Source organism: Pocillopora verrucosa, chromosome 8 (genome assembly GCF_036669915.1).
Source record: "Pocillopora verrucosa isolate sample1 chromosome 8, ASM3666991v2, whole genome shotgun sequence".
NCBI lineage: Eukaryota > Metazoa > Cnidaria > Anthozoa > Scleractinia > Pocilloporidae > Pocillopora > Pocillopora verrucosa.
Window position 1 is genome coordinate 6,206,245 of NC_089319.1, and position 20,265 is coordinate 6,226,509.

At 38.3% G+C, this 20,265-nt stretch overlaps 3 protein-coding genes across 3 annotated transcripts; 2 read left to right on the forward strand and 1 right to left on the reverse strand.

The window, feature by feature from the left end:
- Nucleotides 1-43: 43 nt before the first annotated feature.
- Nucleotides 44-3,114, forward strand: LOC131769813 (mediator of RNA polymerase II transcription subunit 7-like). Its single transcript, XM_059085540.2, has 7 exons — nt 44-196; nt 473-545; nt 990-1,084; nt 1,390-1,467; nt 1,824-1,897; nt 2,241-2,334; nt 2,712-3,114. The coding sequence occupies exons 1-7, from the start codon at nt 50-52 to the stop codon at nt 2,799-2,801; spliced, it is 651 nt and encodes a 216-aa protein (XP_058941523.2). The 5' UTR covers nt 44-49; the 3' UTR covers nt 2,802-3,114.
- Nucleotides 3,115-4,140: 1,026 nt separating this feature from the next.
- On the forward strand, nt 4,141-6,619 carry LOC131769803 (cytochrome c oxidase assembly protein ctaG). The gene is made up of 5 exons (XM_059085532.2): nt 4,141-4,639; nt 5,096-5,251; nt 5,407-5,532; nt 5,872-5,913; nt 6,193-6,619. Exons 1-5 carry the CDS (start codon nt 4,253-4,255, stop codon nt 6,319-6,321), a joined length of 840 nt encoding a protein of 279 aa, XP_058941515.1. The 5' UTR covers nt 4,141-4,252; the 3' UTR covers nt 6,322-6,619.
- Nucleotides 6,620-9,035: 2,416 nt separating this feature from the next.
- On the reverse strand, nt 9,036-10,093 carry LOC136283183 (adenosine receptor A2a-like). Its single transcript, XM_066171602.1, has one exon. The coding sequence runs from the start codon at nt 10,091-10,093 to the stop codon at nt 9,155-9,157; it is 939 nt and encodes a 312-aa protein (XP_066027699.1). The 3' UTR covers nt 9,036-9,154.
- Between the last annotated feature and the right edge of the window lie 10,172 nt (nt 10,094-20,265).

A 20,265-nucleotide genomic window follows, 5' to 3' on the forward strand; every position in this document is an offset into this window, starting at 1 on the left:
AGAGAAATATTACCCATAGTCCACTTCAGGCATCCGACTATTTTCTAAGATGGCTGCAGAAGGTGTCTGTCCGTTTCCTCTTCCACCAGCTCAATACTACAAGGTTTACACAGATGAAAATGTAGAGAAACAATTAGTACCTGATCCACCAACTCCAGCTGAGGGAGCTTACGCTATGTTTGGGGCTTCTTTTGAGGTATTGCCCTTCATAATCGAATGTTGTTTTGCTGAAATGAGAGTATACAGTAACTTACTTGATTAGGATCGATACAAGCAAGTTTTACACGCTAATATTTACAACTTCTTAGCGATAAATGAAATATTACGTTCTTAATCTTTTGTTTTAGTGACTAGTTTGTCATTTATATCCTTTGATGACCGTTAAAGTGTGGTGAGCTCGCTTCTAAGGTTGTGTCTTTCATAAAATATGATTTTTTCATTTTGATGTTGCTTTATTCGTTATTTTTCTCAGACTGACGAATCCATTATCAGACCGTTAGAACTTCAGGGAATAACCAGACTTTATACAACTCAGGGGAGATTTGGTATGTACAGTATTTTTAAACATGAGAATTGACCCTGGTCTGAATGAATGTGAATATATGAAAAATAATACATGTGAACTGCATATAAGAAATGAATATGAGAGTGATCTTTGCAATAATGAACACTACTTAAGTGGCAGTAAAAACGAGGCCTGAAAAAATTGAGACCTGTGCGCAATTTGAACCCATGACCTCTGTGATACCAGTGCAGTGCTCTACCAACTGAGCTAACAAGCCAAAATGGTCTGTTGAGTAAAACAAGTGCAAGTACAATCCCTTTGCTTTTTAAGTACCTACTTCTTGCAAGTAAGAATTGGTTAAAGTTATTTTTCTTCATGACTAAAAGTAATGCACTGTTTTAATATCTAATGAAACTTACTATTTATTATTTCATCTTTTCTCTTTTCTGCAGAATTTTAAATATTGTTTTTCTTATTCCCTTAGATCGCATCAAAGAGCTAAAAAAACTAAATCACTCTATTGTCATAAACTTCTTGGAGCTGTTAGATATTCTAATTAAATCTCCTTCATCACCTAAGGTATGTTTACCCTTACACAGTGTCAAACTGCACAGGTTTTCAGGTACACATGCAACTTACTTGAAAAAGAGTGATCAGTTCAGAAACTGCTAAAAGTCTTTACAGAAGCATTCTTGTTTAAAACTGTCATAGTTACTACAAACCAAACCCTGTAAGGTATCATCCTGACAAATTATTATATGTTAGTAACTCATTTTAATGCACTAGGTGGAATTGCTTTTAAGTGAAATGGTTAATTGATTCACAATTAATTTTCTTTAGTTGCATCCTGATGTAATGTAGTCCTTTTTTGCCTTTATTTTCAGAGAGAAGAAAAACTAGAAGACTTGAACTTACTATTTATCAATATTCATCACTTGATCAATGAACTTCGACCACATCAGGTTAATAATCAAATATTAACTACAATTGACTTGCCTAATTTGATAATTTTTTCTGTCAGTATCCCTCTGGGTAAACTAATAGATTTCTTTTCCATAAGATACTGTCCTGCTGAAGAAATCAGTATGGTAGTAAGGGGTGTACTTTGTTTTCTAGATTGATAAGCAAGAGGACACTCAGTAGCCTCAGCAGCTACACTCCTTAAATTGCTCATTTTCATATAATTATGAGCACATTCTATGAGGAATTGAATTTCCTAGGATGTTTTGTTTTTACCTGAATTTGATTCAGCTCTGAGCCATTAGATTGAAAAAAGTTATTTCAGGTGACAAAGTTAATATATTTTGACACCTTGCAGGCACGAGAGACATTAAGAGTAATGATGGAAAGGCAAAAGCAGCAGAGACTGGACACAGCAGACAAACTAAACAAGTAATGTTCATTTAAGTGTACTTAAAAAACCAATGTTGTTTTACACATTTAAGAGATTGGATACAAAGTGGACTTTTTATCCAAAATGAAATGAACCTATGATCTCTGCAAACCTTCCCCATTCAACCCAAATTCTTCAGAATTTAAATTAACAATGAGGGAATTCCAATTTTCCAAGGCTCTGGGGGAAAAGAAAAATAGGTTTATATATTTTACAAAAAGAAGATCCTGAAATCAGGATTCTACTTTATTTGCATTAAGCCTAATGATATGTTCCTTCAGCATCTTATTTGCATGTATGGTATTGATATTAAATATCAATTAACTGTTTATATTGACATAGACATTTGGACAGAGTGGTGGCAATGCTACAGTCTAGCCTATCCTCATTACAATTAAGTGCAAGACAACAGGACAGCTCCTTTGAAAAAATGGAGGTAAGGATTTAAAAAAGAATTATGTAGGCTGCACATTTCTTTCAGTGTTTGTGTACATAAGATGTTTCTAGTTGTTGATGGAATTCCAATACAATTCAGTAAAACATTGCAAATAAAAAATAATTAAAATTTGGAGGATGTACAGACCTCATTAAAAGTGAGTCTGATCCCAAACTAGAAATACATTATTAAGGTACATATTAAATATATTTACCCTGATTAAGCATAATTTCTGTGCAATCAAGTTTGAAAATATATTCAAAAAGGAAGACTTACCAAGGTTTTGATTGCATTAATTCATGTTTTGAAGAAGTTTGCCTTTATTTCCTTTCTCTCTCTAATTTTCAATGTTTTTCTATCTATCATTTAATTATCAGGTTAATCAATCACAAGATCATTCAGAGGAAGATGAAAAGTTCAGCAGAGAAGATGAAATCATGTGCAGTGCCCTGGAAAATATCTCATAGCTAGATTTTTGGGACTGGAACTCTACAGACCCTGTCAATATGAATGTTATATAAGATGTAATATTAAGTTTTACTGCATCTTAGAGGAGAAGTAATATGCTATTTAAAAATTTGTGGATTCATCTATTCAGACAACTGTTTTGTTATAGTCTTGAATGTAACTATAACTTTGTTGTAAGATAATTGTACATATCAGTATTATGAGGTGTCTATAGAAAAGAGTACACAAGAGCTGTTAGACTAAGTTATAAATAATTTAGGATTAACAGAAATTTATATACTAAATATAGCAAATAGTGTATGAATGTACAGGCTTTGTTTATGTAAGCTGTTGTAAATATAGTGCTAATGCACTTGATTGATGTTTTAGTGCTTCAATGGTATTGTAAGTATCATGTAGGAGATCTGTGTGAATATTTTAACTGCCACTAATATATTTGTTCTCTCCATGTGAAAGTTTACCTTGGGGAGGTATGGAAAGTGACCCATTGATGAAATCTTTATCCAAAATGTTTCAGCCTTTTTGATGAGGTCTTCAAAAATAGTTTACCATTTTCCATTTTTGACAGGACATTTGCCTGCACTGTACATTCTAAAATGAAAATTAGTACTTTTTCCAAAAAATTCATCCATTTTATTCTCTAAACTTTTGTTTACAATTATATAGAAATAACGAAGCAGTTAAGTTAATTAATGATGCTATGGAGAACCTCAGAGGCAGCCCCTCTGTTAGATTACCCTATCCTTCCAAATACCTCAACTTATGAAATTCTTAAAGAGGCTAAGTTTCTAAAGAAATTGTGGTGTTGCCTCGGTGGGGGAGTGTGACAAGATAACTTTGGTTTTATCAACTGAGTTGATAATGTAAACTGGCCATTGTAAAGAGTTTCAAAGCTAAAACTCTTTACAGTGACCAATTTGCATTCAATTCAGTTGGTAAAACCAAAATTATCTTGTTAAGAAATTCTTACTCATTTATGTAACTAAAGGAAGTACTCCTTAAGACAGAGTCTCCCTATGCACTTGTAAATGTTGTAATCAGCACTTTTCAAATACTTAGTGGATTGATGCTGGTTGTAAATCTTCAAGGTTATCTATCTTACCAATCTCAACGCTACAGTGTGTATTTTCGTGGCTCAAGCATTATTTCTGCTGCATTAAAATTTCTGAGCTTGAAGGCCATGAAATTCCACCATTTTGATGATACAACATTTAAGGGAACTGATGCTCAATTAAAACGCAAGGAAACAGAAAAGTTGATGGAACAGAGCCGTGAGACCCTGGGAAGGAGACAACTATTTTTAAAACCCAGCCTTACTCGGTTAATGTGAAAATACAATATGGCGGAATTAGATGACATAATTCCTTAACGTGATTGTAAAAACTGTTACCATCCAAGAAATACAAAAACATTGTGGTTTCATCATTTTATTACATTTGAATTTTGTAGCATGATTGGGTTGCTTCTTCGGGCTGCTGGCCAGAGAGTGTTGCTTTCGAATCCTCATCATGGTGTTCTGGGTTCAAGATTATGTAAGCTTATGGTAGGGAGAGTATGCTTTCATAGCATAACACGAAACAGGTTTATTTGCACAAGATGCTTTAAAGAACTTTCAGTGACAAAGGAAATAACCCTCTTACCAGCAAGGCGCGTAAAAATGTTTCCAGATTTGATGTGGGGTGTCAGTCGACGTTTTGCTGTGACTCGTGTCGGCTCGAAAGGACATTCGGCCTCCAGTATGCGGAACAAGACAACAGCGATTTATATAATAGCCCTTGCAGTCACAGTTGTGGGAGCCTCATACCTTGCTGTACCTCTTTATCGCCTTTACTGCCAGGTGAGTGAATTTGATTTACAGTCCTGGCCACAAGCAACAAGTACATTTACTATCCTTCTTTCCCCACCAATCTCCGCTCTCCATTTCAATTTATTGTTCTTTGTTTGTGTTGCAGTTGAAAAAAGATTTCAAAGTAAAAAAAATTTAAGCTAGTTCGAATTGTTGTTTTGTTTGAGGGACGCTAAATCCTTCACCTAAGGCTCACTACCTTTAAAAGGGGTAAGTTTCTATAGCAACTGTAGTACTGCCTCAATGGGGTTTGCATTATAATTTGGTTTTATCAACTGAGTTATATCATGAATTGGCCACTGTAGAGAAATACTGAAGCTGACATTTTAAACGTTAGCATATTGTCAGCATGAAAGAACATCTTGATTATCTTTACCTCAAAGCTAATGCACTGTTATAACAGAAGATAGCTGGATTATTACTTTTGTTTCTATTTTGTCTGAGTAGGCAACAGGTTTGGGTGGAACAGTGAAGAGAGAGGAATCTGGGGAGAAGATCGAGCAGATGGAAAGGAAACCAGAAAGAGAGTTAGTTATCAGGTTTAATGCAGATAGAAGTGCTTCCATGCAGTGGAACTTCAGACCTCAACAGACAGCTATCAGGGTATAATTGAAATGAGTTTGTTTGGTGCTATCATCTCTTTTGACATGTGCAGTTCAACCAAGATCACAAATCTACAGTGTGTGTATCTATAATTATTTTTGCATCATGTGAATGACAGCAGCATTTGACCTTGAGCCGCACTGAATTTTTTCCAGCTTGTACCAGGGGAAACAGCTCTGGCATTTTACACTGCTACTAACCCAACTAATGAGCCCATCACAGGAATTTCAACATATAATGTGATTCCCTTTGAGGCAGGACAATATTTCAACAAAATCCAGGTAAGTCTTATTTTGTTGTTAAAATTTAATCATTTTACTCCCAAATCTCATTAAAAATTCTCTTTACTATGAGCCATGTAATTTTTATGATGTTAGTTTTGAGAATTTGGTATCAGATCAACAAAAAATCTACTAGTTGAGGCTTTTCTTATTTATTTGTATCACTTCATTTGTCTCCTTGATATTGTATTGATATTGTGATGAGAAATACTGTCTTAGTCACTCATAGGAGCAAGGAGGGATAGCGTTTTTTCTGCCCTTATTACTATTAGTAAGATTTTGTTACTTTGTGACATTATTATTTTCAGAGTGATTTACAAATGATTTTTTTATTCCTAGTGCTTTTGCTTTGAGGAACAGAGACTGAATCCACATGAACAGGTAAGGTTAAGCTTTCACAATCTTTCCAGTGGGAATACATTTCCACATTAAACTAGGAGGATAAATATGACACTGAAACAACCTGGCATATCACCAAATTCCAGAGAGAGATCCTTACTCCATCTTTGGTAGCTGTCATTTTAACTTAACATCTCAGAGCTTCTGTCCACCAGGAACAGCCACTCTTTGTTACAGGTGTCATAAAGGAAACAAGGCCACATTTTAATTCTTTTAAAGTCTGTTTGATGTTAATCAGAGCACTTCTATTTTTGTTGGCAGGTGGATATGCCAGTATTTTTTTACATTGATCCCGAATTCACTGAAGATCCTGCCATGGCTAAAGTGGACACCATCACTCTCTCCTACACATTTTTTGAAGCTAAAGAAGCTGAAAGGCTCGGTTTATAACTGACTGCTGTGTTCTTCACAGAGTAAAAAGGAGTTAACTGTATTACTATTCTGTACAATACTGTACACGAAGACATATCTTGTCTCACACTCAAGAACATTCGAAGAACATTCGAACGCGCCAAAGCTGCCTACCACGAAAAGACGTGACAATTGGGAACAGTTTCACGCGCGTCAAATTGCTTCGAAGGACTTTCACGCGAATTCTTTTGCTCAACGCATGTCTTACTGTGTATTTTTTTCCTGAGGAAAAACCACAGGTGCTAAAATACTTCTCCAATAAAAACAACTTAACATGCCTGTAATATCACTTTTAACCTTCCATTTTTTACATTCTTAAAAGCAAGTTCGTTGCAACTGTCTTTTTTACACTGTTTAATCGGGATTAGAAGTGGGTTTTTATGTGGGTTTGATGGCAGGTTAATAGAAACAGAGTTATAACGAGGAATACAAGCGGTACGATTGGTGATTGGGTCCAGATATTCTTGCAGTGTTTCAGAGGAGGGTCTTATGTGTGGAGTTATATCTCTGACTGGAAATGATTCAATTTTAGGTCATTTGACGTTTGCTGGTTAAGTTTTTCTGAATGACGAGTTACTTATTGTTGATAACGCTTCACTTTTTCACTCTGTTCTTTCTTCAACCATTGGCACATTTCGCAAAATATTTCAGACATACATATTTTGCCAATTTCCTACATGCAAATTGCTGCTGCCGTAGGCACAATAATTTACGTAATGTAGAGCAATGAGCTGTTATATTAGCTTATCTTTTAAACAGGGTTCTAATTTTTTTTATTGAAAACTTTCGGAATATTTCTGTCTCAGACGGATCCGGACAGAACTTTTTTGTGTATTTAAAAACTACTTTTCATCACTACAAGTTTTCAGTGCTGCCCACCGAGTCAATTTTTATACTTCAGGGTTGAAAACAAATATCTTTTAAATTGCATAATAAGCGATAACGGCTGAGTGACTCGTTAATGTGGAACTCACTCTAAAACTCACGGCTAGCTGACGTTTGAAGACACGTTTGACGACACCGAAAGTGTTTCCTGAGAGAAGTCAGTTCTGTTTTTTTGCTGTAAATTTATCAAAAAGGATCTGTAAAAGGATGTTATTTGTGCCATTTGCCTACATAGCGCGGGGCTTGACTCCGGCGTACGTAAAAAAAAGGTCTCAATGAGGTTTATCTGTTAGTCGTAAAGCAGAGAAAAAAAAAATAGCTGCTGGACATAAAAATTGATAAATTTTAACTATTAGCCGTAAAAAATATTAACCTTAAAAAAATTTTCTGTTAACTTCCACGGCAAAATTTCTTAGAACCGTTAGTGGTGAAGAGGCAAATTTTAACTGTTAGCTTAAAATGTTACTGCCCCATTGAGATCTGCGAGTTTGGCGGCTAGTTATTGGCCTTTTGACTGTTGACCCATCCAGACTGCGTTGGTGGCAACCAGCTGTTTATTTCATTTGGAGTAGTTGAATTTAAGCATAAATAAGCTTTAAAAGTTAATTCTTAAATTTAAGTCGGCAAACATAAAGACATCAGTTTTTCCATTATTTATTACGATGAGAGAATGCTCTTTAACCACTTTATGAACGATAAGATAAGTAGTTTATCAAGGAGACATGTTATTTGCTCGAGAAATGGATAAATTCTACCTGAATGTTAGAAAATTCTGGATTGCTCTTATGTGGTAATGCGTTTTAAAGAGCCCTTGACAAAAAAAGAGTAAGTGCAAGTTGATTGGTGAAAGCTATTAGATAAGAAGTCCTAGACTTACAACGATTACAGCTCGCAAACAACTTTTAGCGGATCAGTGTTCACAACACTTTCCCCTCGAAATTAATTTGCCCCCGGTAACATTCTATCCGGAAAAACGATCGATCTTAAAGACCCCTCCAGTGTTACAAAGTCAAATTTATTTCATGCACTCAGTTACACGTCGATTACTAGCAATAGAAACATCTTTAAACTTTCATGAAGAAATGTAAAATGGTTTCCGTGTTTACATAGCCTGATGTAAACACGCGGGAGGTTGGGAGAACACGAGATAAGCGTAGGAAACCACGACGCGAAGCGGAGTAGTTTCCAGCTTATCGAGTGTTCTCCCAACCTCCCAAGTGTTTACATCAGGCTATGTAAACACGGAAACCATTTTACATTTCTTTTATAAAATAACTAATGAAAGAGGAACGAAAACCGTGTTTACATACGCTCATGTAAAATGGTTTTATGGCCAATCAGAGCGCGCGTACTATTTGAATTATTTTATAATGACTGAATATAAAACACTGTCCACAAATTCGAGTCGCTAGCTAGTCTAGTGACCGACTTGACGGGGATTATGGGGCTTCCTCATTGTTCGGTGAAAATTTGAAATTGTTCACTACCGCTAAATAACAGCTATCTTCCCCTCTATCTTCCCCTCTATCTTCCTCTCTATCTTCCTCTCTATCTTCCCCTCTATCTTCCTCTCTATCTTCCTCTCTATCTCCTCTACCTTCCTCTACCTTTATCGCTTATTTCCATTTTGCCGGGAAGATTGCAAAGATATTAAAATCAATCCAACACCCCATTTGTTTCTAAACCGTGCATGCATGTTCATTTGTAATTAAACCACAAGTTGTATCCATGATCAAGAAGGTAGCACGAAACACGAAGGATGTTAGTCTTGTGTACATTCAATCGAACGGAGTTATACAATGAATTTTATTCTCTTCTTTTGTTTCTCGTTTCTTCTTGCACAACGAGTTTTCTCTAATAATAAATGAGACTCTTTAATTCAGCTTTGAAAACATCAGCACGATTGTAAATCGTGGAGGATCTAACGTCATGGACAGCAAAGTGCTTGTCTGATTGATTTCTTTATTGCTAGTCTTACTTCACTTATCCTCCAGCAGTAAAGAAATGGGTTCACCGTTGAGTTAAAGAAGACCAAAGTTACTGCTATTCCCCTAATAACGATTAAATGCGATGAATATGTTTTACTAAAAGCCGTACCAATTTCCACCATACTCATAGGCACATAACAAACAACTAATGCTAACTGCACCCACAGTGCACTGTACACTGCTTTTCTATATTGCGCTATGTTCAGTTGAATTGCTCGGCTTGGCGGTTGTTGAATATGATCCTGTGCTTGAGCCTCATGGTGACTGAGAGTGCGGAAAATCTTTGTGTACGAGGCGATTGGGATTATGAGGCCAAATATCCTAGTTGTCTGGCCATACCAAATGGTTATGCGGTGATCTAGCATGTAACACAACCCAGCGAGACTGGATAGCACCCAGAAGGTAGCTACCAAGGCATACATGCGCTTCAAAGTTACGATTTGTCTGTATCTCAGCCCCAACAATAGGGCGAGAAGTCTGTCCACGCTTATGGCCGCCATCGTCAACAAAGACACTGTACATAAGGTGAAGCCTGTCATGGAGACTGCGTCAATTGCGAGTCGACAAAGACTCCAGTGTTCTTGAACCAAGGACATCCAATGAGTAACATACAGAGGTTGGCTAAGAAGACCAACGAACAGATCAGTTGATGCCAGACAAAGATACAAGACTTTGGATGGCGGATGGAGGGAAGATTCCTTGCGAAGAGCAACAAGGATAAGAGAATTCCCGATTAATGCTGTGACGGAGAGAAAAATGTTGACTGTTGCGAGATAAATTGACTGTTGTTGTAATCCACTTGCTAAGGAAGGAGAGCAGCGCAGTTCTTGAAATGTTCTCGTTTGTGTTCTCTCCCCTGTTAAATTATTTGCCGCCATCGTTCTGCAGTCGTTTCCTTTCTTGCAGGATACCGATGAATGCAACGAGAGATATTTCGTCTTATTAGCATCTGCTCAGCCACGATCCCTTAAACCACACTTACTTACATGTATTGATAATTAATATGAAAGCTTCCTCAGTGACGTTCAATCATTTCAAAAGCATGACATGTTTGGTTCAATTTTAGTATCAGAGCAACCGCGCAGCTCCCCCCTCCAACCCAGCAACAGTCAACTTATTACAAGTTAGGGTTAATGTTGGTTTAGGGGAGGAGTAGGTCCGCAGTTGCTCAGATACTGACTTTGATCCAAGCTTTCTTCCTTGACTTGTCGCCTACGCCTCAGGCAGACAAAAATTGATCAACACACAAGTACAGCACAGTAAATTGTTTGAACCCGGTAATAGTGTAGTCTAGTTGTCTGGGGAAGTGACTGACGTTTCGACAGCTTGAGCGTAAGTAATCATCAGAGTCAAGTGAGTTGTTTTTGTCAGTCGACTGACGTCCTCTCAGCTGGTTGTCGAAACTTCAGTCACAACTACCTACAAAAGTCCTTCTCAGGACTACACTCACTCACTCAGACGATCAAACCACACTATCACGCACAACTTGAGTGTTTGTTCAAGTAACAAAAAGCATTATCAAGAGATTTTAAACATAACTTCTCGCCATTATTTATTCACTTTTTAAACCAATCAAAGAAAATAAAGAAAAAATTAAAGCAGAGAAAGATGTTTCCATTTTAGCAACACGGTTAACACTTTAACACTTAATGCGGAAACGTTCCTTTTTTTTTTTCTTTGCACTCCACCAATGTGGAAAAGCGCTCTTAACTACTCGACAGCGGTAAAGAATAACATCGCTATTTTCAACGATCAGGGTTAATTCAAACCTGTTTGAAGCCAGAATATGTCTTACGTCAATCTTTACAACAATATTTGAGTATAACAATTAATCATTACAAAACTGAATATTTTCAGCAGTTTTATTGTGTAAATTTTGGCAATCATTTAGCCAAATATACAAAATTATCCTCTCACCACGTCAAAAATTTCGCCAAAGGCCCACAGTGCAATCAAAGCTTCAAATGCTGCTTTCAAAAAAAAGTCTCTCACTCCTGTATTTTGTCTCCTTTGGTGGAAAACCACAGCTGTGGCAAAAAGCGAGGTTGAGTGAAGGCAATTCGTTCACGTGACTGTTTTGTAATGAAGATGACTTTCACTCTCTTTGTTCTTCTCCTCTTCTCTTCCTTCAGCAAACGATAAACTAGAAAAGCAAGCAAGGGATAGTGCCAATCAGAAAAAAATTCCGGAAGATCAAAAGTAATATAATCTAGTTTCAGCGCGTGCCTGTCTGTACGTGCTTTTTTAAAAATCCGTCTCTGCTCACTGATAGAGGCGATTAATCACAATTTTACCCAGCCATAATGGATTAGAGAGAAGTTCGTTGCTCGATTCTAGGCGTTGAAAGTCGGAAGGGGAAAGAGGGAAGGATAATGAGAGAGGGGGAGGGGGAAAGGGGAAAGGGGAAAGGGGGAAGGGGGAAGGAAAAGGAGGAGGGGGGAAGGGGGAAGGAAAAGGAGGAAGAGGGAAGGGGAAAGGGGAAAGAAGAAAGGGGGAAGGGGAAAGGGGAAAGGAGAAAGGGGGAAGGGGAAAGGGGGAAGGGGAAAGGAGAAAGGGGGAAGGGGAAAGGGGGAAGGGGGAAGGGGGAAGGGGGAAGGGGGAAGGGGGAAAGGGAAATGGGAAAGGAGAAAGGGGGAAGGGGAAAGGGGAAGGGGAAAGGGGGAAGGGAAAAGGGGAAAGGGGAAAGGGGGAAGGGAGAAGGTGAAGAGTGAAGGGAAGAGGTACTTTGACGTTCTATACGGGAGTCGACCATGGGTATTGAAGTTTATGTTACCAACAGCTGATTTGATTCTCACCTCTCATAAAGGACGTTGTCTTCTACTTTTGGGACAGAGACGCGATGATGAAAACTAAAATTCAAAGTTCAAAAGTTGGTAACAATTTAGCGGTGTTGTGAGTTCGTCAACGTGATCTACAAGGATCTACAATGCGTGGGAAACTTTACGATGTTGGCATGATGTGTGAAGTGAGTGTAGAATTACTATCTCCCCTCCTTGCTACCCCATGGATTGGATACCAAAGTATTGCATGTTACCCCTCAGCATTTCGCTGTTTGAATTGTTACCCATTCATACATGTGGGTGGAGAGAGGCTGGAATACAGAACTATGACCAGGCAAGGCTAGGACCCAGACCTCTCTAACCGGAGTCTAACACCATCAATCCTCATTATAAGCAAGTTAAGGTAAAAATGGCTCAGCTTACCTTTCATATAATAAGTTTTCAGAGGACTTTTCCTCGCAGTCTCGTGGCTGTGTGAAAAGCCTGCTAAAGACACTTGAAATTAATTAGCGCCTAATGAAAAATTAACCTGCTACACCCTGATATAAATATGCAGAGTCTCCACACTTTGCCTGCACGTTTCCCGGCCTTTTATTGGTAACAACAAGGAGAATTTGTAAAATAACCAAAAGCTTATTTAGTAAGCGATCATTTTCTATATTCTCATGACCTTAAGGCTTGACTCACAAGTGATACTGTAGGGAGAAACTAGATGGCAATCACTCGTAGGCGTTCTAGGGTTACTTAACTGACTAAAAGGTCGAGTACACCAAAACATACCTTTCGTACAGAAAGTTTTCTTGTGCTGATGCATCATCCGTAACTGGCCTATCGTGAAAAGGAAAATGTCAGTTTTCAGTTTACCGAACAGGGCGTGAAAGACTTTGATTCCTTGATAATATAACAGCACGATTTCAAGAATTCTAAGTTAGCACGCACTCTTAAAGCATTGCTTTGCCCAGGACCACAACGTTTTGCAAACTGGACTATATTATTGACGAAATCTCCGTGAGATCTTTCGTGGAACGTATCCTAAGCTAAGAAATGACGAAAGAAAAGAAACTGAAAAAAAAAAAAAAATGAAAAAAGAAGGCCAAGAAACTAACAAACTTCATACAAACCTGTCAGTGTCAAGGTCCTCAACCGAAAAAGACTTCTCAAGATCGCTTTTTTTGAAAAGAAAGAAAGAGAAAGACGTGAAGATAAATACAAATGTGATGAGTTACTCTGATCGGGCCTTTGGTGCTCTCTCTTTATTGAGAGGTCAGTATACGAAAAAGATTCTAAACGGCAAAATGTACCATTACGTTTTTTTGTAGAAGAATCATTTTACCTCATGTATACTTTAACATTTGTTCCTCTTCTAGACTTTTCACATTGTGTTCTAAGAGGAAAAGAGACGCATTAGGGTTAGTAATAAAAATTGAGTTCATTAATTCCTTTCCCAATCCAAACTAGATAAGAACTGTCCACTCTTTAGCTTCACAAATTACAGTGCATTCGTTTACAAATTTGCGCATTCACTTTCACTCATTCATTTCATTCATCTCAATTTGATGACTACTCAGCAGAGAGCCCAGACAACGCGGGGGAAAACTGAACTTGAAACACCTCTTTTGTGAAATAGTAGGACAAGGTGAGGAGCTTCAGAAAAAGCTCTGTCAAACAGAGTTAAACAGAGGGTAGTCTAGAAAACAGGATAATTTAGTATTATCAACTAAGTTGATAACGTAAATCAGCCACCGTAGATAGTTTAAAAGCTGCCATTTCGAACGTTAGCCCCTCGTCAATTTCTTTACCGAGCTCAAAACTTACCATCTCTTTCATTCTATTTATAAACATGACGCTGTCAACATTGCTGATTCTAGAATTATGTAGGACGCATGTCATATGAACTTCGTAATAGACCTCGCTCATTGTAAAGTCTCCGTGGCTCAGTGGTAGAGCATCAGAGCGTGGAATCCGAAGGTCTGAGGTTCGATTCCTTATGGAGACTCAAAATTTTTTCTTTGTCCCACGCTCGTGACAAGTTTTACCAAATAAAGTTTCACGATACTTAGGTTTTAGCCTCAAAGGAGGAGAGGAATTTGGGCCCAACTAGCTAGAATTCGGGACCGGTCACCTAAGGAAGAGGATATTGGCTATGTCATGAAAAAATTTACCTGATCTCCTCCCCATAAGGCTCTGTAATAATTATTCTTATGATCCTCACTTGTTGGCATAAATTTTCTTTAGATCCCCCCTCTTCTCTGTGGGCGAAGATTGATCCCACCTTCGTTCCCCTCGAAAAACCATGTGATCCCCTAAACAATGACTCGTCCCTCATTCGTAAAAATTTATTCATTTGAGTGGGGAGGACTTATTGCTGACTTATGCTGCTCTTTTCATCAGTACCCTACCTTCTTCTATACCAAAAAACCATGGCAATTATCAATCCAAGAACAGCTAAGGCACCAATCACTGTTCCGACCAGGAAACTGGTTCCAGGAAACACTTGGTGAAATGACATAGTCTCTTCCTCACGAGGTGGTGCAGTGCTAATACCACCATTCACAGTGGGAGACTGCGTACCAGCTGATGATGTAGTTTTGGAAGTTTCAGTGACAGCAGAGACAGCGGTAGAACTTGCCTGTACAACTAAGGACTGGGTACTTACAATCCCAGAAGACTTTGTAGTAGAATAAGTCGTGAAGCATAGAGTACTTGGATAAGTTTTCGAGACTGTTGTTGGTTGAATTGTACTAGTTCGGATCATCATACTAGATGAAGCTGCTATCATGGAAGCGGCTGAGAATGGAGCAAAATGTAAAACTGTTGGTTTCAACTAGATTTAGCGGCGCCAGGCGTAGATCATCGCACACATAACCCTTAAGACAGTTAGTTGCCCGCTTCTAGCGGATGTACGGATCGAAATGAGGGGTCTTCATCCGGCTGGTACTGTGAAATTGTGTTTTTCCTTCGTAGTTTTTTTTTTTGCTCAATAACTTGCACCACAAATTTCCCCATGGGTAAAGTTTGAGGATCACACTGGATTCAAGTTTCTGTAAAAGTATACAAACTTAGATACATTTTACTGTTACTGTAGGTTAAGAATTCATGAGCGAACAGTTTATCCCATAACGCAATACTTACGTATACAGCCAGTGACGATGGGTATGCTCCAGGTCCCATTCTCCAAACATGACGTGATCTGTCCCGCGGGATTCTTAGGTATGAACCCGCTATTGCACGTTACTGTACATGTGCCGTTAAACGTAGTTTGATTATTTTCGCCACAGTGAGCTGGTTTTAACATTCCGTTGTCAGGTTTTCTTAATGCTGGACAATGGATAGCTGCATTTAAGACCAAAAAAAAAAAAAAAAGAAAAAGAAAGAAAACATTATAAAGAGCTCTATCTAAAAATTCAGGTCCAAAATCGTTCGAGTTAAAGCCTCGTACTTGAGCAAGTTCTTGTTCCCAGGTTCAGCGTTTTTTTGTTCACGTGGTACATCACAGGAGGGGATTTGGATGGAATACACCTTATTTCGAAATGGAGGAAGTACGTCATTATTTTTTCTTTATGATAATTTGCCTTCTTTGCCTTGTCTAAAGCTTACAATATTATTTTGAATTTAGAGGATGCGATCGAGGCAAAGTGGGCTAATCATAATTATGAATAAGAGATTGTACGAAATAATACAAAAATTGTAATCATTTTGGAGTTTACGGTTTGTTGAAAAAATATCGATTTTCTTTGACGCGCTCTCATGTAGAAAGCTGATGATGATCGCTGTTTTAATTCAGAATATGAATTGTAACTCACGTCTATAATAGCAGTAGAAGATCATTTGGCCTTGCGGGTCTCTCGTCACACCATAGGGATGAGCACCACCATAATCATTTTTCGTCATGAAAGTCGAGTATTCTGTTTCGTAAAATATGTATTCTAGACTAGACTGCGCCCCCCTAACCAACTGGCAGACTTTGCTACCATAGGCTATCAGATAGAATGGCGAAGTCAACGGAAGATCGATGGGAGTCTGGGTCGAGCCAAGAACACTGCAGCAGTAAGAGATACGTCTATTGGAACGAAGACAGTACATTACATATAGGGTCTGCGCATGTCTGCAATGCACAGGACATGATGTTGAAATAAGAGAAGGGACTGGTCATCATTTATCTCCTGGTTGGGAAGGGGGGGAGGGGGAGGGGAATTGAAGGATTTTGATGGTGTCGCGACAAAATTTACCTTACCCCTCTCCCCCCGAGAGGCGATTAGGCTCTATAATATACTTATGACCCTCCCCACATTGGCAGTCAATTTTCTATAGTCCCCTCTCTATACTCTGTAGGCGACAACTGATCCCCCCTCCATTCTCCCTAAAAAACCATGTGGTCTCCCAAAATCTCCCAACCCCCCCGGCGATTAATAATGAGTGGTCCCTAATAATTACAAAATCACAGCTGTAAAGCAAGTCAATAGCCATAACAAATGAAAATCTAAAAAAGGCTGCTGCAAAGATAACATGAAATAAATAAATAAATAAGAAAATTAACGAGAGTAGATTTTAAAAGATTTTACGTTTCTAAATCGAGACCTGGAATTATATGATCAATGAGCACAACATTTTGATCGCTTAACTGCTTGCCTTTATCAGGCGATTTGAAGTTTGGCGAATTTAGTTAAAAAAATATCCTTTATGGTTCTCGAGAAATTACCTTAAACAATTTTTGGTTTATGGCCGATTTAGCTGATAAAAGATCATTGGTGAACTTAAAACTTTTAAAGTACAAATGCACTTGAACATAATTATGTACAATGTGGTGAGTTAACCACTCAGTGAGTACTCACGTATCCTGGTCGTAAACTCCTGTCGGTAACGTTCCCCTTCTCGTGTTTTTATTGTAAATTATGATGGTATTCTCGTCGTCCCACTGGACCCAACCTTCAAGCATACCCGAGGGGCAGGTTTTCCCCCACAGATAAATACAGTACTTCCCTGAGGGCCACTGGTCCCGGTTGGAATCATTCACAGAAGATGTTTTCATACAAAATGACCGCTGTACGTCTCCATATTTGACGAAAGCGTTTAAATGGAGGTCGGGCGAATGTTGCGTTCGTGGGTCCGTGTCCTCGCAGTCTTGGTACAGCGTTCCAGTTTTCCAGTTGATAGATGGGTCGACGGGACAGCCATTGATGGCCATTGGTAATCCATACAGTCCTTCAGGCCAACTGATCATCCCTATGTAAAGAGAGGGAAAGAGACTAAGGAACGCAATCAAAAGTTTCACTCACAGTTAAAACTACTTGAGCTCTTGTCCTAATAACGCAGATTCAACACTCGCGTAAATGACTGCTCTAGGGGAGGGAAGGGTGTTAAATTGCCCTCCTGATGTTTTTCTCGTCTAGACACAAGTCGCTCGGTGACACCATGGAATATAACTTGACCCTCCTTCTTCATGGTTTAGCAGAGTTGTTTCCCCTTTAATCCGTTAATTTCAATACAGGAATGTTATGGAAAATGTGTCTATCGGTTTGTGGCAGAGTGAAGATGAGAAACGTCTACCTCATCCCGCTTCTTGCTTCCTTGGCGCAATTGACTCAAGTTTCATAATTGCAATGATTGATTCTTTTGTAATAAAGTTATATCACAAAACATCCCAATATAAATTTAGTCCGCCGTTCATAGAGGGGCCGAAATGACACGTAACGGTCGGCTGGAAAGAGAGCGTTGCGTGACGTGTAACACCACGGGTGGTTTATCCTTTAATCTTCACAATAACTAAACTGAAGTACAAAGTTCAGAGAGTGTTAAAAGAGAGTAGAAAACGAACCCCAAAAAACACGGACGTAATTATCATGTGTATCTGAAGCGAGTATCGTTTTGTTACAGCTTATAACAGCCCATAATACCGCACAATGTCAATGCCATTGGGCAACAGTAAAAATCGTATCTTTGTTATAGGCTCATTGTTTACCTGACGATATTGCGTACAGAAAATCAAACACATAGTTACATGTAGCTACACCTGACTGACCTCAACTATTTAATGCAAACTTTGAGCTTTGTTTCATTCATCATAAGCGAATGGCGCAACGTACATAAATTGATAAATCTTTGATAAATCATTTTTAGAGCATAAATATTTGTTGAAATCCTCCAATCGAAAAGTATATGGAAATAAAACATCAGCGTATTACCTGTTATAGAAGATGACGATAGAAGCACGCTTAAGATGATCAGCTGGTAAAAAGCGTTCATAGACATATTCCTGTACGTTGATTAATAATAATGTGGCTGTTGACTTGGCCTGATCGCTGATCAGCGTTATCCGTCAACACTTATATACGATAACATTATATCAAATATCAGTTTTTATTGTTTTTTTACAGGGCACGGTAACGAATCCTGCAATCTGATTGGTTCTTTACCCGGTCAGTATTTTCCTATCTCTGCCCACGGGCCACGGTAACGCTTTCTTGAGTTGCCGAGTACATCCCAACTTTCGTTGTCATTTTTCATAAATATAGCTCGTTTTCCGGCTGGGCAGTATTTTTAAGCAAACACGTCGGTCACTACCTCAAGCCGATAAATAACTTATGAATCCTCTCTTTTCTCTCTATCAAATCACTTTGGTTGACAGAAAAATATTGGTTTCAGAATGAATTTGTATAAACAATAGTGTCATTACGTTGGTTGACAAGCGGCCTAAAAACCGTCTGCAATTAATTTTAATCGTTCACAAAAAGTACCCAGAAACGTGAGGTATTTGGTTACAGTTAAACTGAACGATGGAACTTTCATTCATTTAATATCTGAATTTTCTCGAGCAATTTGTTCATAGTGAAAGAGCGAGCGAAGTTTTAATTTAAGTTCTACAACAAATATACGCTCCTGATGAGTCTTTACAATTCCGTTCAATTTGGACATTTGTACCTTAAATTGCACAACAGAAATTGAAGGAATTTTTTGAGAAAAGGCCGCATTACATTCCCTTGTGTCTCGTTGAAGTGTGCCGTTCGAATTTAGTTTTTGTGAAGGAAAGATCAGAGTTAAACACGCCATTACAGCAAACAAACGAGCAAACTCTCACAACTTCAAAATAAAAAAATTGAATTTACTCTCAATTACTTTCCTCGCCGTTTACTTAATGAACAGAGGTAAATCTTCGTTCATGAATGAATGGTCGATGAGAGTGAATAATACTTTCCGTCAGATCATTAACTGATTTTGAAGAAAACATTGTCGTGACAGTCCTTGCCAAACTAGTTCTGTTGGTTTTCAAATGTTCCTACGCTTTTTTTTTTTTTTCTTGCGCGCTCTCTAATTGACAGGTGTCAGATTGTGACAGATACTTGTAAAAATAATGTTTCAAAGTTTGTTTGGAAGCCTTTTAAATCACCTTTATCGTTACGGAAATGAAAATGTTTCGCTGAGGCATCTCTCTTAAATTTGCATCACCTCTATTTTAACTACCATTTACCCACTCAAAAATTGTTCAGTTTATGGAAGATCTTGCCGTATTTACGTCCATAAATCATTCGGGTTCTTTCGGAAAGAATTTCGTCAAGTTTAAAAACAATAAATATGTTATTTACCGGCTAAGGGTCGGTCCGTATGGTGAAAAACTGTGACCTCGGTCTTCAAAATGCTGCCGTCGGCCTACGGCCTCGGGCAGTATTTTCAAGACCTATATATCTGTTATAGATAAGCCTGACAGGTACGTGATTGCCATCGATGATTCAAGGGGCGAATATTCCAGTCTAGGGAAAGAGGCGGAGGGGGGAAGGGGGGGGGGGAGGGGGGAATATGGAAGGAGGAGGTCATTAATTGTTTTTGTTTCTCTTTTGCGGACTCCTTTCTCACATAGGTCGATCCCAAATAAGTCAGGTGTTGGCCCAAAACTCTTAAAATTTTGACAATAAGATATCCACTGGTGTTAATGATGAACTGAAGAGAACCTGCATGTGCTTCGTGAGACAATTTTTGAAAAACAGAAAAAAAGAAAAAACAGAGTGATCGTTAAACCCTTTAACTCTCAACAATGACCAATAAGTAATTTCTCTCAATAATACCAACAAATTTCCTAATAGAAAAGTGATTAGAAATTAAACATCTACCAATGAAAACTATTGATTTGACACATAACTCTTCGAGCTGAAATTTTCAGAAAGGTATCGCAAACGGGGAAGAAAAAAATGATATCGAGATCGTGGGAGTGAAGGGGTTGATTAATAACGGATCAAGAGTGATGATCATCCGGTTGAGTGTAGTCCTAAAAAGGACTG